Raw genomic sequence first — 22,580 nt, forward strand, 5'->3', positions numbered from 1 at the left:
ACAGGGCATCGCAGTTGAAGGGCTGTTTTGGCAGCAAAAGGGGGACCAACACAATATTAGGAAGGTGGTCATAATATTATGCCTGATGGGTGTATCTTAAAGCAAAAAATCAGGAAAGGGGGTCATTTGCTTTTTTACGCACTGTATATATTTCTATAAAGGCCAATGTGAGTCTATGAGAGTTTCTTTCATTATTCGTTCATCTTTAGTAAATGCTTTATCCAGGTTAAGGTCTTGTTGTGTCTAAAGCAAGGCAGAAATGCAGCCTGGACTGGGCACCACTTTATCACAATGGATCACAAACTCACAGTTTTGTAATTTAGTTTTGGCAATTAACCTTTATTCATATATTTTTACTAACCACTTCATCCAGGACAGGGTTGCAGTAAGTCCGACATCCGTCATACCTGGGGTCAATAAAGAGCAGCCAGTTCATTTTCTGCATGTTTGTGTTTGTGGTAATAAGAAATATAATACAATGAGGACATTTAAAGCTCCTTGCAGTGACCAGTGAAAGGATCAAACACATGTCCCAGGACCCTGGAGTTATGCTACACCCACAGTACCTGTTGCACCACCATACTGCTGTGTCTTAATTATTAATTACATGATCTCATTAAAATGACTGTAAAGTACACAATCATTGATAAAATGTCTCAATTGACCTTCATAGCATTTAAATGTTATAAATCAAATTTAAATAAAATTTGCACAACCACACCCAAATGAAAATGTATATATTAAAATCATTTTTCATGGAAGCCCTTAAGAGCCACAAATACACACCATTTACTGTGTTATCCCTTTATAATAACTTTGCTTTGTTATGTTTATCGTATTTATATTACATATAAGGTAAAAACTGTTGTTTTTTAAGAGCACACATTAATTTTATAAGCTACTGAGGTTGCATAACTGAGGATTAGTGATACTTATAATTGTTTCAGCAAGACATGAAGTTAATTTGTGTCTAGGTTGAATAAAAATTGTAAAATGCAGATCATGATGCACAAAAATGTTTATATTTTTAAATTTAGAAATTTTACGTTTTGAGAAAATGATCATGAGAAATTGTTTAATGACATGAATGTAAAAATCACAAGAAACAATAAGTTATTGTATTGAGACCACTGCCATACCCTTTACCGTCTTAAAACATGTAGCTTACCACTCATACATAAACATGTTTTTACATCTAGCAGATTTTTATAATCAAATAATGACTTATTAACAAACTTTATTTTTTGTCTTCTTTAACTGATTCAAACATTACAACAGAAACATGCAGAAGGTGGACTGACAGCTCTAAATGGCCTATAGATGTTTGTTTGTTTGTTTATTAGGATTTTAATGTCATGTTTTACACTTTGGTTACATTCATGACAGGAACGGTAGTTACTCATTACACAAGATTCATCAGTTCACAAGGTTATATCAAACACAGTCATGGACAATTTAGTGTCTCCAATTCACCTCACTTGCATGTCTCTGGACTGTCGGAAGAAACCGGAGCACCCGGAGTAAACCCACGCAGACTTGGGGAGAACATGCAAACTCCACACAGAAAGGACCCGGACCGCCCCACCTGGGGATCGAACCCAGGACCTTTTTGCACCTATAGATGTTGAGAGTGGATTGAAGCCTTGTCCAGAATGGGTTTCTTCCTGTGAACAGAGTTTTGTTTGGTGTCGGGTCATTGCAATCCTAACCAAGATTAAAAATAGTCAGGTGTTTGGAGAATTTATATGAATAAAATACCAATTTTGTTTTTGGTAGTTGAATAAATCTAAGACTAATATATGGTTTAACTGTTGTAGCACTTAACATTGTTGAACATTTAAGAATTCCTAAAATTATCTTGAGACATTAACATCAGAAAATTAGATTAGATTCAACTTTATTGTCATTGTGCAGAGTACAAGTACAGAGCCAACGAAATGCAGTAGCATCTAACCAGAAGTGCAAGATAGAGATTATTTACATATAATACAGTAAAAAGTGCAATAGTGACCAGATAAGTAAAAATGAAGGTGCATATATTAAAAACAGTAAACAGATAATGTTTGTACAGTGTATAGACTACTATATAATCACAAGGTGACTACAGTGGCTAAATCAATCAAGAAAATGTAAGTTTGCTGTTGTTTTCTCTGGGTGCTCGGGTTTGTTCACCACCTGTAAACAGTTAAATGGTCTCAAATAAAAGAACTCAGATGTGCTATCAGAAAGACTTTTATGTTGAACAGTGGTGAGGAGTTCAACCATTTTGCAAAAAGAACATGAGTGTACCATGTTGCCAGGTTGGTTATTTTAAGAAATACTAATCTTTTTGTCTAATTTAAGCAAATTAAATAACAGGAAACAGTTTGGTATCGTTTAAAACAATCTCTTTTTTTATAAACCCTCGATCTGTTTGAAAGAACGTGTTTATCTGATGAGGTGTAATAATTGCAATTTGGTACTTATAATAAGCGTTAATATTGAATCGCATCAATCTGGCAACCTGGCTAAGTTACACAGTGGGCTCTCCGGTTCAGCAGCTGCCTTCCACTGCACGGTTTTGTTCTCGCTCAGTAATAATAATCCACACAGGAGGTGTAACATGTATTACTGTGATTTACAGAAATAACACTTCAAACGAGCACGAAACTGGGAGAAGTGTAGGAAATAGCGTGTGGCTGAATGTGAGAGCGGTAATATGTGTTAGTTCATGGCGCTGAGTGTGAGAGAAAGCAGAGTTAAAGAGGTTCAGTCCGACTTTGCTTCAGTTGGCTGGAGAAAGATAAACATGGATGACGGGGAACAGTTAGGAACTGCTTTGGCTTTAAGGATTTAAGGCCCTGTCTGCTGTGCTGCCTCTCTCTTAAATCCTTTCAGCTTTTCACACAGCATTCATGCGCTTGGTAAGTCTAATTTATTCTGGTACCAGTCAAGTTTCACTGACTGGAAAATGCTCAAAACCCGAACCGCATACTGCTTACTCAAGTAGTATGTACAGGGACTAACGGTACTATTAATGATGTGCTAACTTCGCGTACTGTTTAGTATTAAAGTGTACATTTTTAATCGAGTCATGTAGTTTAAATAAAACATCTCGTTTGAATCCTAATGTACCACAATTATTAAACACTTAAATACAATCTTTGTCTTAAATAATGCGCTTAAATATAAAAATAAAGAGCCTCCTCTCCGACTGATTCAGATTTGATTCACAATGAGTCGAATCTTAATGCAAATCAATGAAAACATATTGAAGTTCAAGTTGAAATGATTCTTTTCTTTTTCTTTTCTTTACACCTGCTGAATAAATCTACTTTTATGTGGCACACGGATTAATAATGTTTAATGCTGTATCCAAGTTCATTACTTTTCTTTAAAACGTTAAAATTAATGATGCGATTTTTTTTCCGGGCGTCATCAATCGACTCATCAATCGACTCATCAATCGACTCATTAATCGACGGTTAACCGATAACCGACAAGTATCTGATCAAAATCTTTAAAAAATTAACAAAATCAACAAGTCTTTATGATTTATGGATTAAAATCAGTGTGATGTAGTAAACGTGGCAAGTAGTGAACAGTTGGATAAACACCATAAACAGTTTATTGGAAGCACTAACTAAACATGCTGATCAAACTAAATAAAGATTTTTATTTATATATATATATATATATATATATATATACTGTGTATATATATATATATATATATATATATATATATATATACAGTGTATCACAAAAGTGAGTACACCCCTCACATTTCTGCAAATATTTGATTATATATTTTCATGGGACAACACTATAGACATGAAACTTGGATATAACTTAGAGTAGTCAGTGTACAGCTTGTATAGCAGTGTAGATTTACTGTCTTCTGAAAATAACTCAACACACAGCCATTAATGTCTAAATAGCTGGCAACATAAGTGAGTACACCCCACAGTGAACATGTCCAAATTGTGCCCAAATGTGTCGTTGTCCCTCCCTGGTGTCATGTGTCAAGGTCCCAGGTGTAAATGGGGAGCAGGGCTGTTAAATTTGGTGTTTTGGGTACAATTATCTCATACTGGCCACTGGATATTCAACATGGCACCTCATGGCAAAGAACTCTTTGAGGATGTGAGAAATAGAATTGTTGCTCTCCACAAAGATGGCCTGGGCTATAAGAAGATTGCTAACACCCTGAAACTGAGCTACAGCATGGTGGCCAAGGTCATACAGCGGTTTTTCAGGACAGGTTCCACTCGGAACAGGCTTCGCCAGGGTCGACCAAAGAAGTTGAGTCCACGTGTTCGGCGTCATATCCAGAGGTTGGCTTTAAAAAATAGACACATGAGTGCTGCCAGCATTGCTGCAGAGGTTGAAGACGTGGGAGGTCAGCCTGTCAGTGCTCAGACCATACGCCGCACACTGCATCAACTCGGTCTGCATGGTCGTCATCCCAGAAGGAAGCTGACGCACAAGAAAGCCCGCAAACAGTTTGCTGAAGACAAGCAGTCCAAGAACATGGATTACTGGAATGCCCTGTGGTCTGACGAGACCAAGATAAACTTGTTTGGCTCAGATGGTGTCCAGCATGTGTGGCGGCGCCCTGGTGAGAAGTACCAAGACAACTGTATCTTGCCTACAGTCAAGCATGGTGGTGGTAGCATCATGGTCTTGGGCTGCATGAGTGTTGCTGGCACTGGGGAGCTGCAGTTCATTGAGGGAAACATGAATTCCAACATGTACTGTGACATTCTGAAACAGAGCATGATCCCCTCCCTTCGAAAACTGGGCCTCATGGCAGTTTTCCAACAGGATAACGACCCCAAACACAACCTCCAAGATGACAACTTCCTTGCTGAGGAAGCTGAAGGTAAAGGTGATGGACTAAACCCAATTGAGCACCTGTGGCGCATCCTCAAGTGGAAGGTGGAGGAGTTCAAGGTGTCTAACATCCACCAGCTCCGTGATGTCATCATGGAGGAGTGGAAGAGGATTCCAGTAGCAACCTGTGCAGCTCTGGTGAATTCCATGCCCAGGAGGGTTAAGGCAGTGCTGGATAATAATGGTGGTCACACAAAATATTGACACTTTGGGCACAATTTGGACATGTTCACTGTGGGGTGTACTCACTTATGTTGCCAGCTATTTAGACATTAATGGCTGTGTGTTGAGTTATTTTCAGAAGACAGTAAATCTACACTGCTATACAAGCTGTACACTGACTACTCTAAATTATATCCAAGTTTTATTTCTATAGTGTTGTCCCATGAAAAGATATAATAAAATATTTGCAGAAATGTGAGGGGTGTACTCACTTTTGTGATACACTGTATATATATATAAATAAAATTCTTTATGACAACGTTAGTGTAATTATTATCAGATGATGAACAAAGTTTTCCATTTTTGCATCACATTGAAGCATGATGCAAAATATCCTCAACACACAGCTCCACATGTGCAGACGTTAACATGCAGTCAGACTCCATACTGATTAAAATTGACTTTGTAATGTTTAATAGTTAAACCGTTAATGATTTAAGTAATATAAATACGTTAAGTTTCCCCTTAAAGGTGTAAAATGTCCTAATAAGTCTGTTAACAGATTGAACTCTTTAGCTGATTTCTTTGTTGGTTATCTGGTTAACCATTGACATCTTAATTTGAAGTAAATACACACTGTCTTACAACACCTTATAGATATCCTTCCTATACATTGGCGGGGCGGCACGGTGGCTAAGTGGGTAGCACTGTCGCCTCACAGCAAGAAGGTCCTGGGTTCGATGTTCTGTGTGGAGTTTGCATGTTCTCCCCGTGTCTGTGTAGGATTCCTCAGGTATCTCCAGTTTCCTTCAACAGTCCAAAGACATGCAAGTGAGGTGAATTGGAGATACAAAATTGTCCATGACTGTGTTTGATATTAAAGACTCGAACTGATGAATCAATCCTAATAAAATAAATAAATTGCATTGTATTGAAGCATAATGCAAAACATCCACATTTGCAGAGATTAACATGCAGTCAGACTCCATACTGATGCAGACTGACTTTGTAATGTGTAATTGTTCAACCGTTTATGATTTAAATAATTTTTTCCCTGAAAGGATCAAAAGGTCCTAATGAGTCTGTAAACAGAGATGACGCATCCACACTGAGGCTGGATTGGGTGTGTTTCAAATTGCCGCTCTTTCTCTGTAGAGCTCTTTAGATGCGCTGTTAAACAATCTTTGTTGGTTTGTTGGTTATTATTGATCCGCAAATTTAAAATAAATGCACATTATTGTCAAATGCCTCATTTAGATGGACATCTTTTCTATATATTAGCAACAATTTAACTGTAGACATTTTTGCAAAGTTAAAAAAAGGAATCATATAAAAAAAAAACCTATATATACAGGGGTTGGACAATGAAACTGAAACACCTGTCATTTTAGTGTGGGAGGTTTCATGGCTAAATTGGACCAGTCTGGTGGCCAATCTTCATTAATTGCACATTGCACCAGTAAGAGCAGAGTGTGAAGGTTCAATTAGCAGGGTAAGAGCACAGTTTTGCTCAAAATATTGCAATGCACACAACATTATGGGTGACATACCAGAGTTCAAAAGAGGACAAATTGTTGGTGCACGTCTTGCTGGCGCATCTGTGACCAATACAGCAAGTCTTTGTGATGTATCAAGAGCCACGGTATCCAGGGTAATGTCAGCATACCACCAAGAAGGACAAACCACATCCAACAGGATTAACTGTGGACGCAAGAGGAAGCTGTCTGAAAGGGATGTTCGGGTGCTAACCCGGATTGTATCCAAAAAACATAAAACCACGGCTGCCCAAATCACGGCAGAATTAAATGTGCACCTCAACTCTCCTGTTTCCACCAGAACTGTCCGTCGGGAGCTCCACAGGATCAATATACACGGCCGGGCTGCTATAGCCAAACCTTTGGTCACTCGTGCCAATGCCAAACATCGGTTTCAATGGTGCAAGGAGCGCAAATCTTGGGCTGTGGACAATGTGAAACATGTATTGTTCTCTGATGAGTCCACCTTTACTGTTTTCCCCACATCCGGGAGAGTTACGGTGTGGAGAAGCCCCAAAGAAGCGTACCACCCAGACTGTTGCATGCCCAGAGTGAAGCATGGGGGTGGATCAGTGATGGTTTGGGCTGCCATATCATGGCATTCCCTTGGCCCAATACTTGTGCTAGATGGGCGCGTCACTGCCAAGGACTACCGAACCATTCTGGAGGACCATGTGCATCCAATGGTTCAAACATTGTATCCTGAAGGCGGTGCCGTGTATCAGGATGACAATGCACCAATACACACAGCAAGACTGGTGAAAGATTGGTTTGATGAACATGAAAGTGAAGTTGAACATCTCCCATGGCCTGCACAGTCACCAGATCTAAATATTATTGAGCCACTTTGGGGTGTTTTGGAGAAGCGAGTCAGGAAACGTTTTCCTCCACCAGCATCACGTAGTGACCTGGCCACTATCCTGCAAGAAGAATGGCTTAAAATCCCTCTGACCACTGTGCAGGACTTGTATATGTCATTTCCAAGACGAATTGACGCTGTATTGGCCGCAAAAGGAGGCCCTACACCATACTAATAAATTATTGTGGTCTAAAACCAGGTGTTTCAGTTTCATTGTCCAACCCCTGTATATATATATATATATATATATATATTAGGGCTGTCGAAGTTAACGCGATAATAACGCATTAACGCAATCTCAATTTAACGCGATTAAAAAAAATAGTGCCGTTAACGCAGATTCTAGTTCATGTTGAGACTTGACTGGTAGAACCAACGTTTTAATGTCGGACTTGCCACCGTTGTTCATTTGCGGTTTGTTAAAATAATATAACTGAGCATCGTAGGGATGCACTTGCATAATAAAGAAATAAATACACGGTATATTCACAAGTTGTCGGGAGCAAAACACTTCATTAACTTAATCTGTTACGGCACTGAATACCGGAGTCAAGCACGCTAGTCCATGAACTATGGAAGCCCCAAAAGGGTCAAAACACACTCACTTCGTGTAGAAACGTCCACTTTTCACATTTCACTTAAAAAACCTTGTTTTCTATAACATTTACACAGATTTTATTTAATGTGATTAATCGCGATTAACTATATGAAATTCTGAGATTAATCGCGATTAAAAATTTTAATCGTTTGACAGCCCTAATATATATATATATATATATATATATATATATATATATATATATACCGTATATACTGTATATATATATTTTTTTTTTTACACCCTGATCAGCCATAACATTAAATAACATTGTTTCTACACACACTGTCCATTTTATCAGCTCCACTTACCATATAGAAGCACTTTGTAGTTCTACAATTACTGACTGTAGTCCATCTATTTCTCTACATGCCTTTTTAACCTTCCTTCACGCTGTTCTTCAATGGTCAGGACCGCCACAGAGTAGGTATTATTTAGGTGGTGGATCATTCTCAGCACTGCAGTGACACTGACATGGTGGTGGTGTGTTGGTGTGTGTTGTCCTGGTATGAGTGGATCAGACACAGCAGTGCTGCTGGAGTTTTTAAATACTGTGTCCACTCACTGTCCACTCTATTAGACACTCTTACCTAGTTGGTCCACCTTGTAGATGTAAAATCAGAGACGATCGCTCATCTATTGCTGGAGTTGGTCATCTTCTAGACCTTAATCAGTGGTCACAGAACGCTGCCCACGGGGTGCTGTTGGCTGGATACTTTTGGTTGGTGGACTATTCTCAGTCCAGCAGTGACAGTGAGGTGTTTAAAAACTCCAGCAGCGCTGCTGTGTCTAATCCACTCATACCAGCACAACACACACTAACACACCACCACCATGTCAGTGTCACTGCAGTGCTGAGAATGATCCACCACCCAAATAATACCTGCTCTGTAGTGGTCCTGTGGGGGTCCTGACCATTGAAGAACAGCATGAAAGAGGACTAACAAAGAATGCAGCGTAACAGATGGACAATAGTCAGTAACTGTAATATGGTAAGTGGAGCTGATAAAATGGACAGTGAGTGTAGAACCAAGGAGGTGGTTTTAATGTTATGGCTGATCAGTGTACAATACAATTATATACAACTATAATGTTTAAGCTACATCAAAAAGCCAATTTAAAGAAAATAGACTTCATCAAATCATTTGCAGTGTCCTTATGCAAATCTGTCATTCTTTCACTTTATTACAAATCATTTCTTAAAATAAGTTTTGCTTTGGGATATTTATGGGGTAACTATTTATCTTGTTGGTGGTTGTTTAGATACTGAGTTCAATTAGATGTCTGTAGAGAAATTAATGAGAGGAAAATCTTTATTACGTTATTTATTCAGCTCTACTGCATTGCACAGATGACCCCACATGACTGATGTGGTGCAGTGACAAAGTCAGTTGCTTTTCCACTTGTGTTGAAGAAAAGGTTATTTAGTCATTATCTGCACGGTATTGTTTATTATGTTGGGTGCCATGACTCATGGATGTTCCTTATAAACATCTTGTTCATATTAAACTCAAGTTTAGATGACCTGACCTGCATTATCTGAAACTGGTAGCATTGATGTTCTCCACCCATGTGTGTTAATTAAAAAGTGCTGTCAGTCTGTTAACATTTGTGTCACTGAATGCTGGATTACGTTACATTTTTTTCATGCTTACATAATAAGGTGACTGGTGACTGCTTGTTGTCTGACCTAAGCACTGTTTTCGTTTATGATAGGCCAATTTTCCTAGCCTCACCCACTTTTTATGGCCAGTTCAGTCCAATTCAGGCAGACTGTGAGTCATTTTGTGGTGTGTTTAGTTACTTAATTTCTACGCATGCCGTGTGTTTTCGATTTAGGACTACAGGGAGGTTTGAGTAGTGTTTTTCAGTGTTTGCTATTGAATCAAAATGGTTTCCTCTACACTTAAGTTTATACTACCCTCAGAAACCTTTCATGAAAATGTCAGGTATATTAAGCACCTGAGCGATTACTCCAGTGTTATTTTAGACCAAATGATTGCAGTTGTTGTGTTGTATTGTAAAAGGCTCCTTTTGAGCTGCAGCTTTTCTGATTTAGATGCACTGCTGTTTCAAAGCACAGATTTATGTCTGATATAGAGCGGCTCGGTGGGTAGCACTGTCGCCTCACAGCAGGAATGTCCTGGGTTCGATTCCCAGGTGGAGCGGTCCAGGTCCTTCCTGTCTGGTTTGCATGTTCTCCCCGTGTCCGTGTGGGTTTCCTCCCACAGTCCAAAGACATTCAAGTGAGGTGAATTGGAGATACTAAATTGTCCATGACTGTGTCTGATATTAAAACTTGAACTGATGAACCTTGTGTAATCAGTAACTACCTGTCCTGTCATGAATGTAACCAAAGTGTAAAACATTATAGTAAAATCCTAATAAATAAGTCTGGTGTAACTGAAACTTAGTGTGGGTTTGACATAAAAATGACTTGTATTTAATTTTATTCCTTTTTTAAATGATTTATTTTTGTCTTTGCACAAACCAATGCAACAAATAAATGCAATACAAATAATTAGCATTACAATTTATTTTTCACAGCTTTTGTGGTTTGCATGATTAAATCTATGTTGGTAACAGATTCATTTAGTTTTATTCTGACAGTGTTTTATAAATTGTCCATACAGAACAACAATACCACTGATGCTAGTAGATTCATTCTCTGTCTCTGCTCTTAAGATTCCCAGGCTCTGGAGACGTGACGTGTTCTTGTCAGAGCGACTTGGTGAGACTTCTGCTGTCGCAATGGTTCCAGGATCTCCAGCTACAATGGCACCCGGTGGCCCAAACATCTCATGGTTCCCTGAGTCTCCACTGCTAACCCCTGAGCAACCCATTTTCTTGATGACAACCACAGCACAGGCCGTGTCGGGCTTCTTTGTGTGGACAGCACTGCTGGTCACCTGCCATCAGGTAAAAACCTGACATGCTCCCCCACAGTCAATATTCTGTCAAATGGAAAGGGTATTAAAACAAACTAAATTGTCTGGTTACTGCCTATCACAAAGTTAAACAGTGCAGCCCGTAATTTTTGCAATGGATTTATTTTGTGTTAATATACAGTATAAATCTGACTAACACAGTATAAGCTACACCCATTTGAACCCTTAATTGAGGCTCAAGTTTATTTACAAACTAAATATGAGCTTGATGGCTAAACTGCCATTACTTTATCACCTGCAATTCCAAAACAATGCCCAGTGATCAAAGATCCCATTGTGACATAGTGTTGGTAAATACAAACCTCATTTCCAGATACAGTTTGTTCATTCTACTGGATCTTTATTTAACTAACAGAAAAACAAATAAATGACATATGACATAAATTTAATGCTTCCAACACACTCAATAAAAGTTTATAGAGGCGAAAGTAATACTGAAAAATGTATAGAATATTTAAGTTTTTATTTACAATAAACAGGTTGGCGGCACGGTGGCTAAGTGGGTAACACTGTCGCCTCACAGCAAGAAGGTCCTGGGTTCGAACCCCCGGTGGGGGTCCAGGTCCTTTCTGTGTGGAGTTTGCATGTTCTCCCTGTGTCTGCGTGGGTGTCCTCCGGGAACTCCGGTTTCCTCCCACAGTCCAAAGACATGCAAGTGAGGTGAATTGAAGATACTAAATTGTTCAAGACTGTGTTTGATATAAACTTGTGAATCTTGTGTAATGAGTAACTACCGTTCCTGTCATGAATGTAACCAAAGTGTAAAACATGACATTACAATCCTAATAAACAAACAAACAAACAATAAACAGGTTAATTAGTTACAACCAGGGTTATCATGACTGGGTATAATCCACCCATCAAGAATCCACCAACGGCTCAGTGTTTGCAAGCAAATATGGGTTGTGGCTCATGACTTTATGAGTTGTAAGTTAGTTTAAAAAGGAAAGGAAACCTCAATGGCTTTTGGAGACACTTTGGAAAACTGTTGTCACTTAACACAGTCCACCACTGCAGTCCACCACCGCATCAAAGATGCTACCTAAAGTTCAAGACACACCGAAAAAGCCAGACATCACTTATACAGTGTATCACAAAAGTGAGTACACCCCTCACATTTCTGCAAATATTTTATTATATCTTTTCATGGGACAACACTATAGAAATAAAACTTGGATATAACTTAGAGTAGTCAGTGTACAGCTTGTATAGCAGTGTAGATTTACTGTCTTCTGAAAATAACTCAACACACAGCCATTAATGTCTAAATGGCTGGCAACATAAGTGAGTACACCCCACAGTGAACATGTCCAAATTGTGCCCAAAGTGTCAATATTTTGTGTGACCACCATTATTATCCAGCACTGCCTTAACCCTCCTGGGCATGGAATTCACCAGAGCTGCACAGGTTGCTACTGGAATCCTCTTCCACTCCTCCATGATGACATCACGGAGCTGGTGGATGTTAGACACCTTGAACTCCTCCACCTTCCACTTGAGGATGCGCCACAGGTGCTCAATTGGGTTTAGTCCATCACCTTTACCTTCAGCTTCCTCAGCAAGGCAGTTGTCATCTTGGAGGTTGTGTTTGGGGTCGTTATCCTGTTGGAAAACTGCCATGAGGCCCAGTTTTCGAAGGGAGGGGATCATGCTCTGTTTCAGAATGTCACAGTACATGTTGGAATTCATGTTTCCCTCAATGAACTGCAGCTCCCCAGTGCCAGCAACACTCATGCAGCCCAAGACCATGATGCTACCACCACCATGCTTGACTGTAGGCAAGATACAGTTGTCTTGGTACTTCTCACCAGGGCGCCGCCACACATGCTGGACACCATCTGAGCCAAACAAGTTTATCTTGGTCTCGTCAGACCACAGGGCATTCCAGTAATCCATGTTCTTGGACTGCTTGTCTTCAGCAAACTGTTTGCGGGCTTTCTTGTGCGTCAGCTTCCTTCTGGGATGACGACCATGCAGACCGAGTTGATGCAGTGTGCGGCGTATGGTCTGAGCACTGACAGGCTGACCTCCCACGTCTTCAACCTCTGCAGCAATGCTGGCAGCACTTATGTGTCTATTTTTTAAAGCCAACCTTTGGATATGACGCCGAACACGTGGACTCAACTTCTTTGGTCGACCCTGGCGAAGCCTGTTCCGAGTGGAACCTGTCCTGGAAAACCGCTGTATGACCTTGGCCACCATGCTGTAGCTCAGTTTCAGGGTGTTAGCAATCTTCTTATAGCCCAGGCCATCTTTGTGGAGAGCAACAATTCTATTTCTCACATCCTCAGAGAGTTCTTTGCCATGAGGTGCCATGTTGAATATCCAGTGGCCAGTATGAGAGAATTGTACCCAAAACACCAAATTTAACAGCCCTGCTCCCCATTTACACCTGGGACCTTGACACATGACAACAGGGAGGGACAACGACACATTTGGGCACAATTTGGACATGTTCACTGTGGGGTGTACTCACTTATGTTGCCAGCTATTTAGACATTAATGGCTGTGTGTTGAGTTATTTTCAGAAGACAGTAAATCTACACTGCTATACAAGTTGTACACTGACTACTCTAAGTTATATCCAAGTTTCATGTCTATAGTGTTGTCCCATGAAAAGATATAATGAAATATTTGCAGAAATGTGAGGGGTGTACTCACTTTTGTGATACACTGTATGCAGAAACGGCTCTGAGTTCTCTGGAACCAAGTTCATCTTAGATGGCAGCAGGTTAAGGAAGGTCCTTTCCTGTTCCAGCATGACTGTTCCCCTGTGTACAAAGCAAGGTCCATGAAAACATGTTTAATGAGCATGCACAGCCCTGATGTCAGTTACACTGAACACTTCGGGGATGGATTGGAACATTAGTTGTAAGCCAGGCCTTCCTGTGTCACGTCAGTACCTGAGCACAGAAATACAGGGTGGGGCATAAAGATCTCCCACATTTTGAATGAATCTACCAAAAGAACCCAACTATCTAGAAAAAAAATGCTTATATTTCTGAAAAGTACATAATGGGTTTTAAAAATTATATCAGACAAATGGCGGCCGTTGTTGGCAATACATTGGCAATACAATACAAGACTCTCCGTGTCATCTCGGGTGGTATTGCGTCGATTTCCTCTCGGATCCTTTCCTTCAAATCCTCAAGAGTTCGAGGACGATGTCGGAAAACCTTTTCCTTTAGGTATCCCCAAAGGAAAAAGTCACAAGGGCTTAAATCTGGTGACCTTGCCGGCCACCCCACGTCTCCCCTTAAAAAGATCAAATGCCCAGGAAACATTTCCCTCAAAATTGTTATAATAATTGATGAAGAAAATGAAAATGGTAGAGCCTAGCCTACCGAATGAAACCTGTCCCGCCTCTCTACTGCCACTACAGCCCATACGGTGCCCACTCCAAATGTGGGAGATCTTTATGCCCCACCCTGTACTTGTTTTTGACTCGATGGACCCACATTTCCACAGACAGATTTATGGCAATAGCAGAATGACTTTTATAGCTACAAATATGGGCAGCAGCTCCATATTCAAGTTTTTGGTTTTGGAATAGGACGTCCAACAAGCAACATGATCAGGTGTCCACTTACTTTCACCAGATAGTATTTAAAGAATGAAGTGCAGAGTAATTGTTTTAAAACTTAACGGTTGAATTAATTTTGTGAAAAGCTGATTGGATCAGATGTTTGTATGTTGTATCACTGTGTCCTTTTTCCTTTTTCAGATCTACATGCACTTGCGTTATTACAGCTCTCCAAAAGAACAGCGACACATTGTGCGGATCCTCTTCATTGTGCCCATCTACGCCTTTGATTCGTGGCTCAGCCTTCTGTTTTTCACCAACGACCAGTACTATGTGTATTTCGACACAGTCAGAGACTGCTACGAGGGTAAGGTTTCATTGTACAAACTAGTGAAAAGATTAGAATGAACTTCACAGCCCTCCTGGTTCGTGTTGCTTTCCACAGCTGGTGCTTTGTGATGGTCTCTCAGGCTTTGTGTATTTGTGCACAATACACTCGCCCACTGGGATTACTTTGGGAGCGCTGCCTGTTGCATAGCAACAGTGTGGCGACAGCTTTTATTGAGAGGCTGCAGAGCAACCGGCTCATGGATAAACCAGCGACCCTGACCTTTTATCAACATCAATCTCTTTTATTATTAGTCCAGAAACAAGTAAGTGCACCTTTCGCACAGTTGTTTTTCAGCCCTGTTGCTGGACTTCTGCACTGCACGCATGAGTGTTTTTACTGCTCCCACAGCTCTGAGTCACACTAATTAACAAGCCGTTCCATTGTGAATGTGCAGAGCAGGAGTAGTCCAGATGCACGATTAAAAAAAGTGTTTTGTCGCAAGAACAAATGATCACATAACTAAAATATTAATTAAGTGGAAAATGCTTTTTAAGGCATAAAGTCATGCTAAAATTAGTTTTAATATTCCTAAAGCCTGAAAAATTTCCATCTGCAAAGGCTTTTAAACAGTGCCTTAAAGAGGGAGCTTTGGTTAATTTGGCAAATGTCAGTCTCTGTAACAAAAGTGAATAAATGTTCTGCCTTGTGATAGACATGAAAAGTTTATTCCCCCCCTGTACTCTTTGTTCCAAGAAATAGATTCTGGATTAACTGCATCCCTGATAAGTATAAAGTCAATTGCTAAAAAAGGAAAATAAAACTAAAATGATTTCTGCATCTTTAATTCTTGAATTAAATGATACCACTGTTCCATGAAGTTTTTAATGGGTGCGGTCAGTCATAATTACTAAGAAGCAATGAGGACTCCAGGCCACAAAATTCAACTGCGTTTTAGGACTTTTTACACCACCTATTTAATAATCCAAGTTTTTTTGCACCAAATGTTTGTTCCAATTATTTAGTTATCAAAAAGAGCAGTTGTTAGGTTGCTAAGGTGGCGCAGCGGTAAAATACGCTAGCACACCAGAGCTGGGATTTCGAATACATCGTATCTAATCTCAGCTCTGCCATCCGGCTGGGCGGCTATATGAACAACGTTTGGCTGTTGTTCATCCAGGAGGAAGCCAGATAGGGCCCTCATAACTGATGTAATTATGACCTCTGCTGGCTGGTTGATGGCGTCTGCATAGAGTAGAGCAATAATGTGATCAGGGTGTGGCTCTCCGTGCACAAGGCTGGTCTGCATATGAACTCGCCTCTTGCAGGTGAATAGATGCAGTCGACTACTGCTCACGTGTCAGAGGGGGGCGTGTGTCAATTTGCTCTCCACAATCGGGGCGGAAGTCAGCACCAGTAGAAATGATGACGCAATTGGGTAAAAATTGGACACTAAAAATCGGGAGAAAAAACTGCCCTAACGTAGGTTTCCAGGTTTCCTCTACACTGTATGGCAACTTTTGATTTTAACATTAAGCAACTTATATTTAGTGTTATTATGTCATTAAGTCATTCTTTATTTCATTTATTTAATTCAACCAAAGATTTAATTATCAGAATAAACTGCCTGCCTTTAAGACCTGTCAACAACTGTCCAATGCAGTATAGCAACAGAGCATAGAAGTGAATCAGAGGAGGAGATGAGGACCTTCATAACAACATCTACGCATATTTTTTAGAAAACAGTGTCGTACCAAGGTCTTTTAACAACATCAGATGGTATTATGTGAAATCAAGGAAGCTAAACCCAATCAGACAAGTACATAATTTTTTAGACAAGTTGATTATTTATGATTATTCATGAATATTATTTAGCATTTGTCATTTGAACTAGTAATTTAATCACAAAGTCAGTTTGATGAATGTACTCTGTGTTCTGCTGCTGGTTCTGGGTTATTTAAGTCCTCGCTGTGTCTCTAGGGTTGGTCGGTCACAACAATGGCAAATTTCTGTTCAGTAGCGTTTGCTGACAGCTTCATCCTGTAGACAAAAATAGCACAGAAATGAGACAGACACTGGCTCAGGACAGAACAGCATCAGACCTTAAAAGGAATATGTCTGATCCATTTAGAACGGTATTTTTAGCACAGATATAATTACTAATTATTGCTCCTTCTAATTTTTTGAATTCATCTGTTTTAACCATAACTGTTGTAATAAATCAGTTATATAAAGAAAATTAAATGCTTCCAGCTGTGCAGCAACAGTTTAGGAAGGATCTTTTCCTGTTCCACAATGGACTGTGCCACTGTGCACAAAAAAAACTAGGTTTAAATAATCTCCAGTGTTTTCCAGTGTAACCAGTAACTACCGTATCTGTCATGAATGTAGCCAAAGTGTGTGAAACATGACGTTAAAATCCTAATAAATAAATAACAGAGTACTTTTGTCCATATTGTGTGTATATATATATATATACATCTATATTACATTTAATAATAAGGGTGAAAACAAGAAATGTAAACATTAATATTATAAATGCAAATGTATAAACCATACGCTTCATAAAAGATGCACATATTCATGAGACATATTCATATATTTCTGTGTGTGTGTGTTTGTTTGTGTGTTTGTTTGTGTGTGTGTGTGTGTTTGATGCAGCATTTGTCATTTACAACTTCCTGAGTCTTTGTTATGAGTACCTGGGTGGTGAGAGTGCCATCATGGCTGAGATCCGAGGAAAGCCCATCGAGTGAGTACTCTTAAATCTCAGCTTGCTTCTTCTTTTTCTCTGTAAACAACCATGGCTTTTATAATGGAGACACCAGATACAGCAGCTGTTTCTTCTTTCTAATATGTAATCTTATTTGCTGTAGGTCCAGCTGTGTGTATGGAACCTGCTGCCTGTGGGGAAAGACATATTCCATTGGTTTCCTCCGATTTTGCAAGCAGGTGAGCATGAAATACTTGTGACTACTTGTGGTTTTCTGTACTTGATACGGCTCTGTGTGGGAACCCAACGCTGGCAGGTGACAAAAAGTGGCCTCAGATTTCGAAGGAAGGTGTGGTGATCCGGCACTCCTTGATCAGATCAGGAGTTTTGACACGGCAGTGGATTCACAATCATTTCAGAATTGGAAATGGCCAGATTAGGAAATAAAGGAATACAAAATACAGAAAAAGAAAAAGGTTAGAAAGGGCAGCAAACAATTCTTACCTCAAACTCAACCATTGCATGTGTCATACTTCAAATATGTGTGACATCTTGTGACACCCCATTTTTCCCCTCTATAACCACTTACCAAAATAGGTTTGACCTGTTAGATAATTTAATTGTATTTATTTGTTGTAAATGCAAATATCTTTCAGGAGCATAGTTACATTTTGAGTGCCTTAGTCATATTATTTTTCCTTGTTACTTTCACCCAAGCTTTGCTTAAAACCGCAAAATGTTTTTATTTATTGATATATTTTAAAATTCCGCTAGCACACTAGTGCCGAGATTCTGAACTCCTCGGTTCGAAACTTGGTGTTGCCACCGGTCGGCTGGGTGCCATCTGACAGGCATAATTGGCAGTGCCTGCAGCAGATAATATTTGGCCACTGTATCTGCAGGAGGGGACAACCGGATTATGTGTGGGTGGGTGGTTCTTCATACGCTGTGTAAGGACCCTGATTGGTGGAAGAGACGCCTGTGCAGAATGCATGGGTGAGAAGAAGAGGCTGTACACGTGTCTGAAGAGGCGTGTACTGCGACGTGCTCTCCTCGGATGCAATCTGGTATCCCTCAGCAGTGGACGACAAATTGACTGTCCTAAAATGTCCTAAAAAAATCACTCTTAAGACGTAGACACATTACCAACTTAATAATAATAATTTTTTTACAATGCAGTAACACACCCCAGACAGGACGCCAATATTGCGGGGTCTCAGCCACCCTTTCCAACCCTAGATGAAGCCAGTCATGTTCATTCGCAGATGCCCGGCCAGCTGATAGCACTGTTATGGATTTAAACTCTAGATCCCAGTAGTAGTGAGCTAGCATAATTTACTGTTGTGCCACTAGAGCACCTTATTATATTTATAGAACATGTATAAAAAATACATGCTGTGCTAATTAAAAAAGTCCAGGATCTCCAAAAACACTGTAAAATTTTTTGCTTTACTGTTTGCCAAGTTTATTAGGGTTTGACATTTTACTAATCCAATGTACAGTTAATTCTATTCACTGAATGCTGATCTAAAAAGTCACCTCTACCCCACAGGCCACACTGCAGTTCTGTGTAGTAAAACCTCTAATGGCTGTGGTCACTGTTATCTTACAAGCCTTTGGGAAATACCGTGATGGAGACTTCAAGTATGTGTTGTGTTTCATTACTGTTGTATTAATGAATATTTATATATAAATATGAAAGTGTATAAAGGGGATGGATGTATAATCTTCTGCTTGTGGTCTTTTGTATCAGTGTGGCCAGTGGTTATCTGTATGTGACCATCATCTATAACGTCTCAGTCAGCCTGTCCCTCTATGCTCTGTTCCTGTTCTACTTTGCTACCCGAGACCTGCTGAGCCCCTACAGCCCCATGCTGAAATTTTTCATGGTCAAATCTGTCATCTTTCTGTCTTTCTGGCAAGGTGAGTCCAAGTTCTGTTGCTTTTACTTCTTTTCAGTTAATTATTTAAGTGTCAGCAGTGATGATTGGGTCTGACAGTGGCTGCGTCCAGGATTATATAAACGTGATATGATCACTGGATTTTCAGGTATGCTGTTGGCCATCCTCGAGAAATGTGGTGCTATTCCGAAGATCAACTCTGCCGAGGTGTCTGTTGGTGAGGGTACCGTTGCAGCTGGCTATCAGAACTTTATCATCTGCATTGAGATGTTTTTTGCGGCTGTAGCTCTGCGCCATGCTTTTACATACAAGGTCTACATGGACAAGAGGCTGGATTGCCACGGTGAGGCACCTGACTGCATTTTTCTTCTTCTCATAATTGCTGACTTAATTAAATCTACGTATTTAAAAATACTTTATTTCTTGCCAACTTAATCTTCTTTCTTTCTCTTACCCCTTTCTTTTTTTCCTTTCACTTCACGTCCATCCCCAATGCTTATGCATCCATTCCTCCTTCTTCAAAACATTTTTTACATCTTTTTTCCTCAACATCTTGAATTTTATTGGTTGCTCGCCACAAACATTCACTTTTTTCAAACGTGATTTGCATCCTTTCCTCTATTTGTTACCCCTTCCAACCTCTCTTTATATTGCTCATGCTGCATAAAGGCCCAGTTCTAACATATGGACCATACGGTAGGCCACACACTCTGTTTTGTTTATTTCCAGAATGTCATTTTTAAATTGTAACCGTTAGCTACTAAACGTTAGCTACCAGATTTGATATCCGAAGTTGGAGTTCAATTCAAATGTGATCAGATCAGGGGTTTTACGTGTGACAATGGATTGCCAATAAATGGGGAAAATCCAGAGAAAAAAGAATAAATAAGTAGTAAACATTAGCCCATCCCGTATTAGTCAGATGTAAGTCAGGTTCAGAATCGCATTCGAAATATGTTCAAAGACCTGAAATTCATAGCTTTGAGAAGGCACCTATCAAACTCGGAAGAAAGATGGTCAGAACAGAGAGCAGGTTGTTTTGCAAAAGATTCATTGGGTCAGACAACCAGTTAAGAAGTGTAGAAGAGTATTTATTGCTAAAGGTTGTGTCATAAAATATTGTTAGGAGCACTGGTTTTATGTCCATGACATTTTCATTTGGTTTTAGACAGTCATAATATGTACCAATACTTTATGACTACAGTTTTATGTCTGTATCTGATCTATCTTATAATAAGCTAAACAGAAAACAATGGCTGCTGAATGCATGTCACTTATTGTCCCTCATTTCTTTTCTCTTTTTTTTGCAGGTCGCTCAGCCCCTATGAAAAGCATCTCGAGCAGCTTAAAGGAGACCATCAACCCTGGGGACATAGTCCAAGACGCTATTCACAACTTTTCTCCAGCTTATCAGCAGTACACTCAGCAGTCCACTCTGGAACAGGGGGTCAAAGCACCGCCCATCTCGCGCAGTCACAGCTCGGTTAGCGCACGGGACAATGAGAAAACCCTGCTGCTCAGCTCTGATGACGAGTTTTAATCGCAGCATAGTTTTCCTCATACCTTCGTGGGTAGAGGTACCTTTAAAAGCTTTGTAGGTTCTGTACTGCAGTACTACTAGGGCCACAATGTTACAGGATCATTTAAAGCTAGTCCAGGTTTACTAGTTTACATGTTAAAAGCTATAAAGAGTATTATAATTATTGCTGCTTAGTGTCTTGTTCTAGTCGTGGTGAAACAAAGACTTTAGTGAGCGCGTTTTGCTGTGCTCTGGCTTGGAGTTTGTTGGAAGTGAAACCCAATGAGATATTTTGCAATATTCAGGCAACTTAAGCTTAAGTGGTCAATAGCATTTAACATTTATACTTGAAGTGTAGAGCTTGACTTTCCTGGTTGCATCTGTACTTGCAGCTCAAACATCTGCAAGTCTGCTAATGCTACCATTTCCAACTTCCTGTGTCGTGTTCAAGCACAACGGATGCTTTACCTGCCATTAGCTAGTCCTCTGATTTACACCGATCAGCCATAACATTAAAACCACCTCCTTGTTTCTACACTCACTGTCCATTTTATCAGCTCCACTTACCATATAGATGCTCTTTGTAGTTCTACAATTACTGACTGTAGTCAGTAACATATCTTTTGAACCTGCTTTCATCCTGTTATTCAATGGTCAGGACCGCCACAGAGCAGGTATTATTTGGGTGGTGGATCATTCTCAGCACTGCAGTGACACTGACATGGTGGTGGTGTGTTAGTGTGTGTTGTGCTGGTATGAGTGGATCAGACACAGTGGCGCTGCTGGAGTTTTTAAATACCATGTCCACTCACTGTCCACTCTATTAGACACTCCTACCTAGTTGGTCCACCTTGTAGACATAAAGTCAGAGATGATCGCTTATCTGTTGCTGCTGTTTGAGTTGGTCATCTTCTAGACCTTCATCAGTGGTCACAGGACGCTGCCCACAGGGTGCTGTTGGCTGGATATTTTTGGTTGGTGGACTATTCTCAGTCCGGCAGTGACAGTGAGGTGTTTAAAAACTCAAGCAGCATTGCTGTGTCTTATCCACTTATACCAGCACAACACACACTAACACACCACCACCATGTCAGTGTCACTGCAGTGCTGAGAATGATCCACCACCCAAATAATACCTACTCTGTAGTGGTCCTGTGGGGGTCCTGACCATTGAAGAACAGTATGAGAGGGGGCTAACAAAGCATGTAGAGAAACAGATGGACTACAGTCAGTAATTGTAGAACTACAAAGAGCTTCTATATGGTAAGTGGAGCTGATAAAATGGACAGTGAGTGTAGAAACAAGGAGGTGCTTTTAATGTTATGGCTGATCAGTGTATATTTTAGGCTTAAAATGGCCACAGTCACAGCAACTTGAGAACACATGCTGACCCGTGTCTTTTATGCACTGGTTAGCATTTACGCATTTGCATATGTGTTTGTTTCTGTTGGATATACATGAGCCCTCTGAGATACATCAAGACCCCGTGAGGACTTGTGAGGACTTGTAACACATTTAAATGTTAGGAATCAATAAGCATTGAGTTTTTGCTTTTTTCGGATCACCTCTGACAGTTACAGCAGTGATGAAACCAATGTAAATGAGTCCTCAGATCTCTC

At 40.0% G+C, this 22,580-nt stretch overlaps 1 protein-coding gene across 2 annotated transcripts; it reads left to right on the forward strand.

The window, feature by feature from the left end:
* Positions 1–2,563: 2,563 nt before the first annotated feature.
* Positions 2,564–21,145, forward strand: tmem184ba (transmembrane protein 184ba). 2 transcript variants are annotated; one of them, XM_063003798.1, is made up of 9 exons: positions 2,564–2,903; positions 10,715–10,948; positions 14,702–14,867; positions 17,490–17,580; positions 17,705–17,780; positions 19,094–19,185; positions 19,295–19,464; positions 19,591–19,785; positions 20,753–21,145. In XM_063003798.1, the coding sequence occupies exons 1-9, from the start codon at positions 2,895–2,897 to the stop codon at positions 20,980–20,982; spliced, it is 1,263 nt and encodes a 420-aa protein (XP_062859868.1). In that variant the 5' UTR covers positions 2,564–2,894; the 3' UTR covers positions 20,983–21,145. The 2 variants fall into 2 exon arrangements, with proteins under 2 accessions (XP_062859868.1, XP_062859869.1); XM_063003799.1 differs by lacking the exons at positions 2,564–2,903; positions 10,715–10,948 and adding an exon at positions 14,535–14,555.
* Positions 21,146–22,580: the final 1,435 nt, after the last annotated feature.

The sequence above is a fragment of the Trichomycterus rosablanca genome, chromosome 10 (assembly GCF_030014385.1).
Source record: "Trichomycterus rosablanca isolate fTriRos1 chromosome 10, fTriRos1.hap1, whole genome shotgun sequence".
Taxonomy (NCBI): Eukaryota; Metazoa; Chordata; class Actinopteri; order Siluriformes; family Trichomycteridae; genus Trichomycterus; species Trichomycterus rosablanca.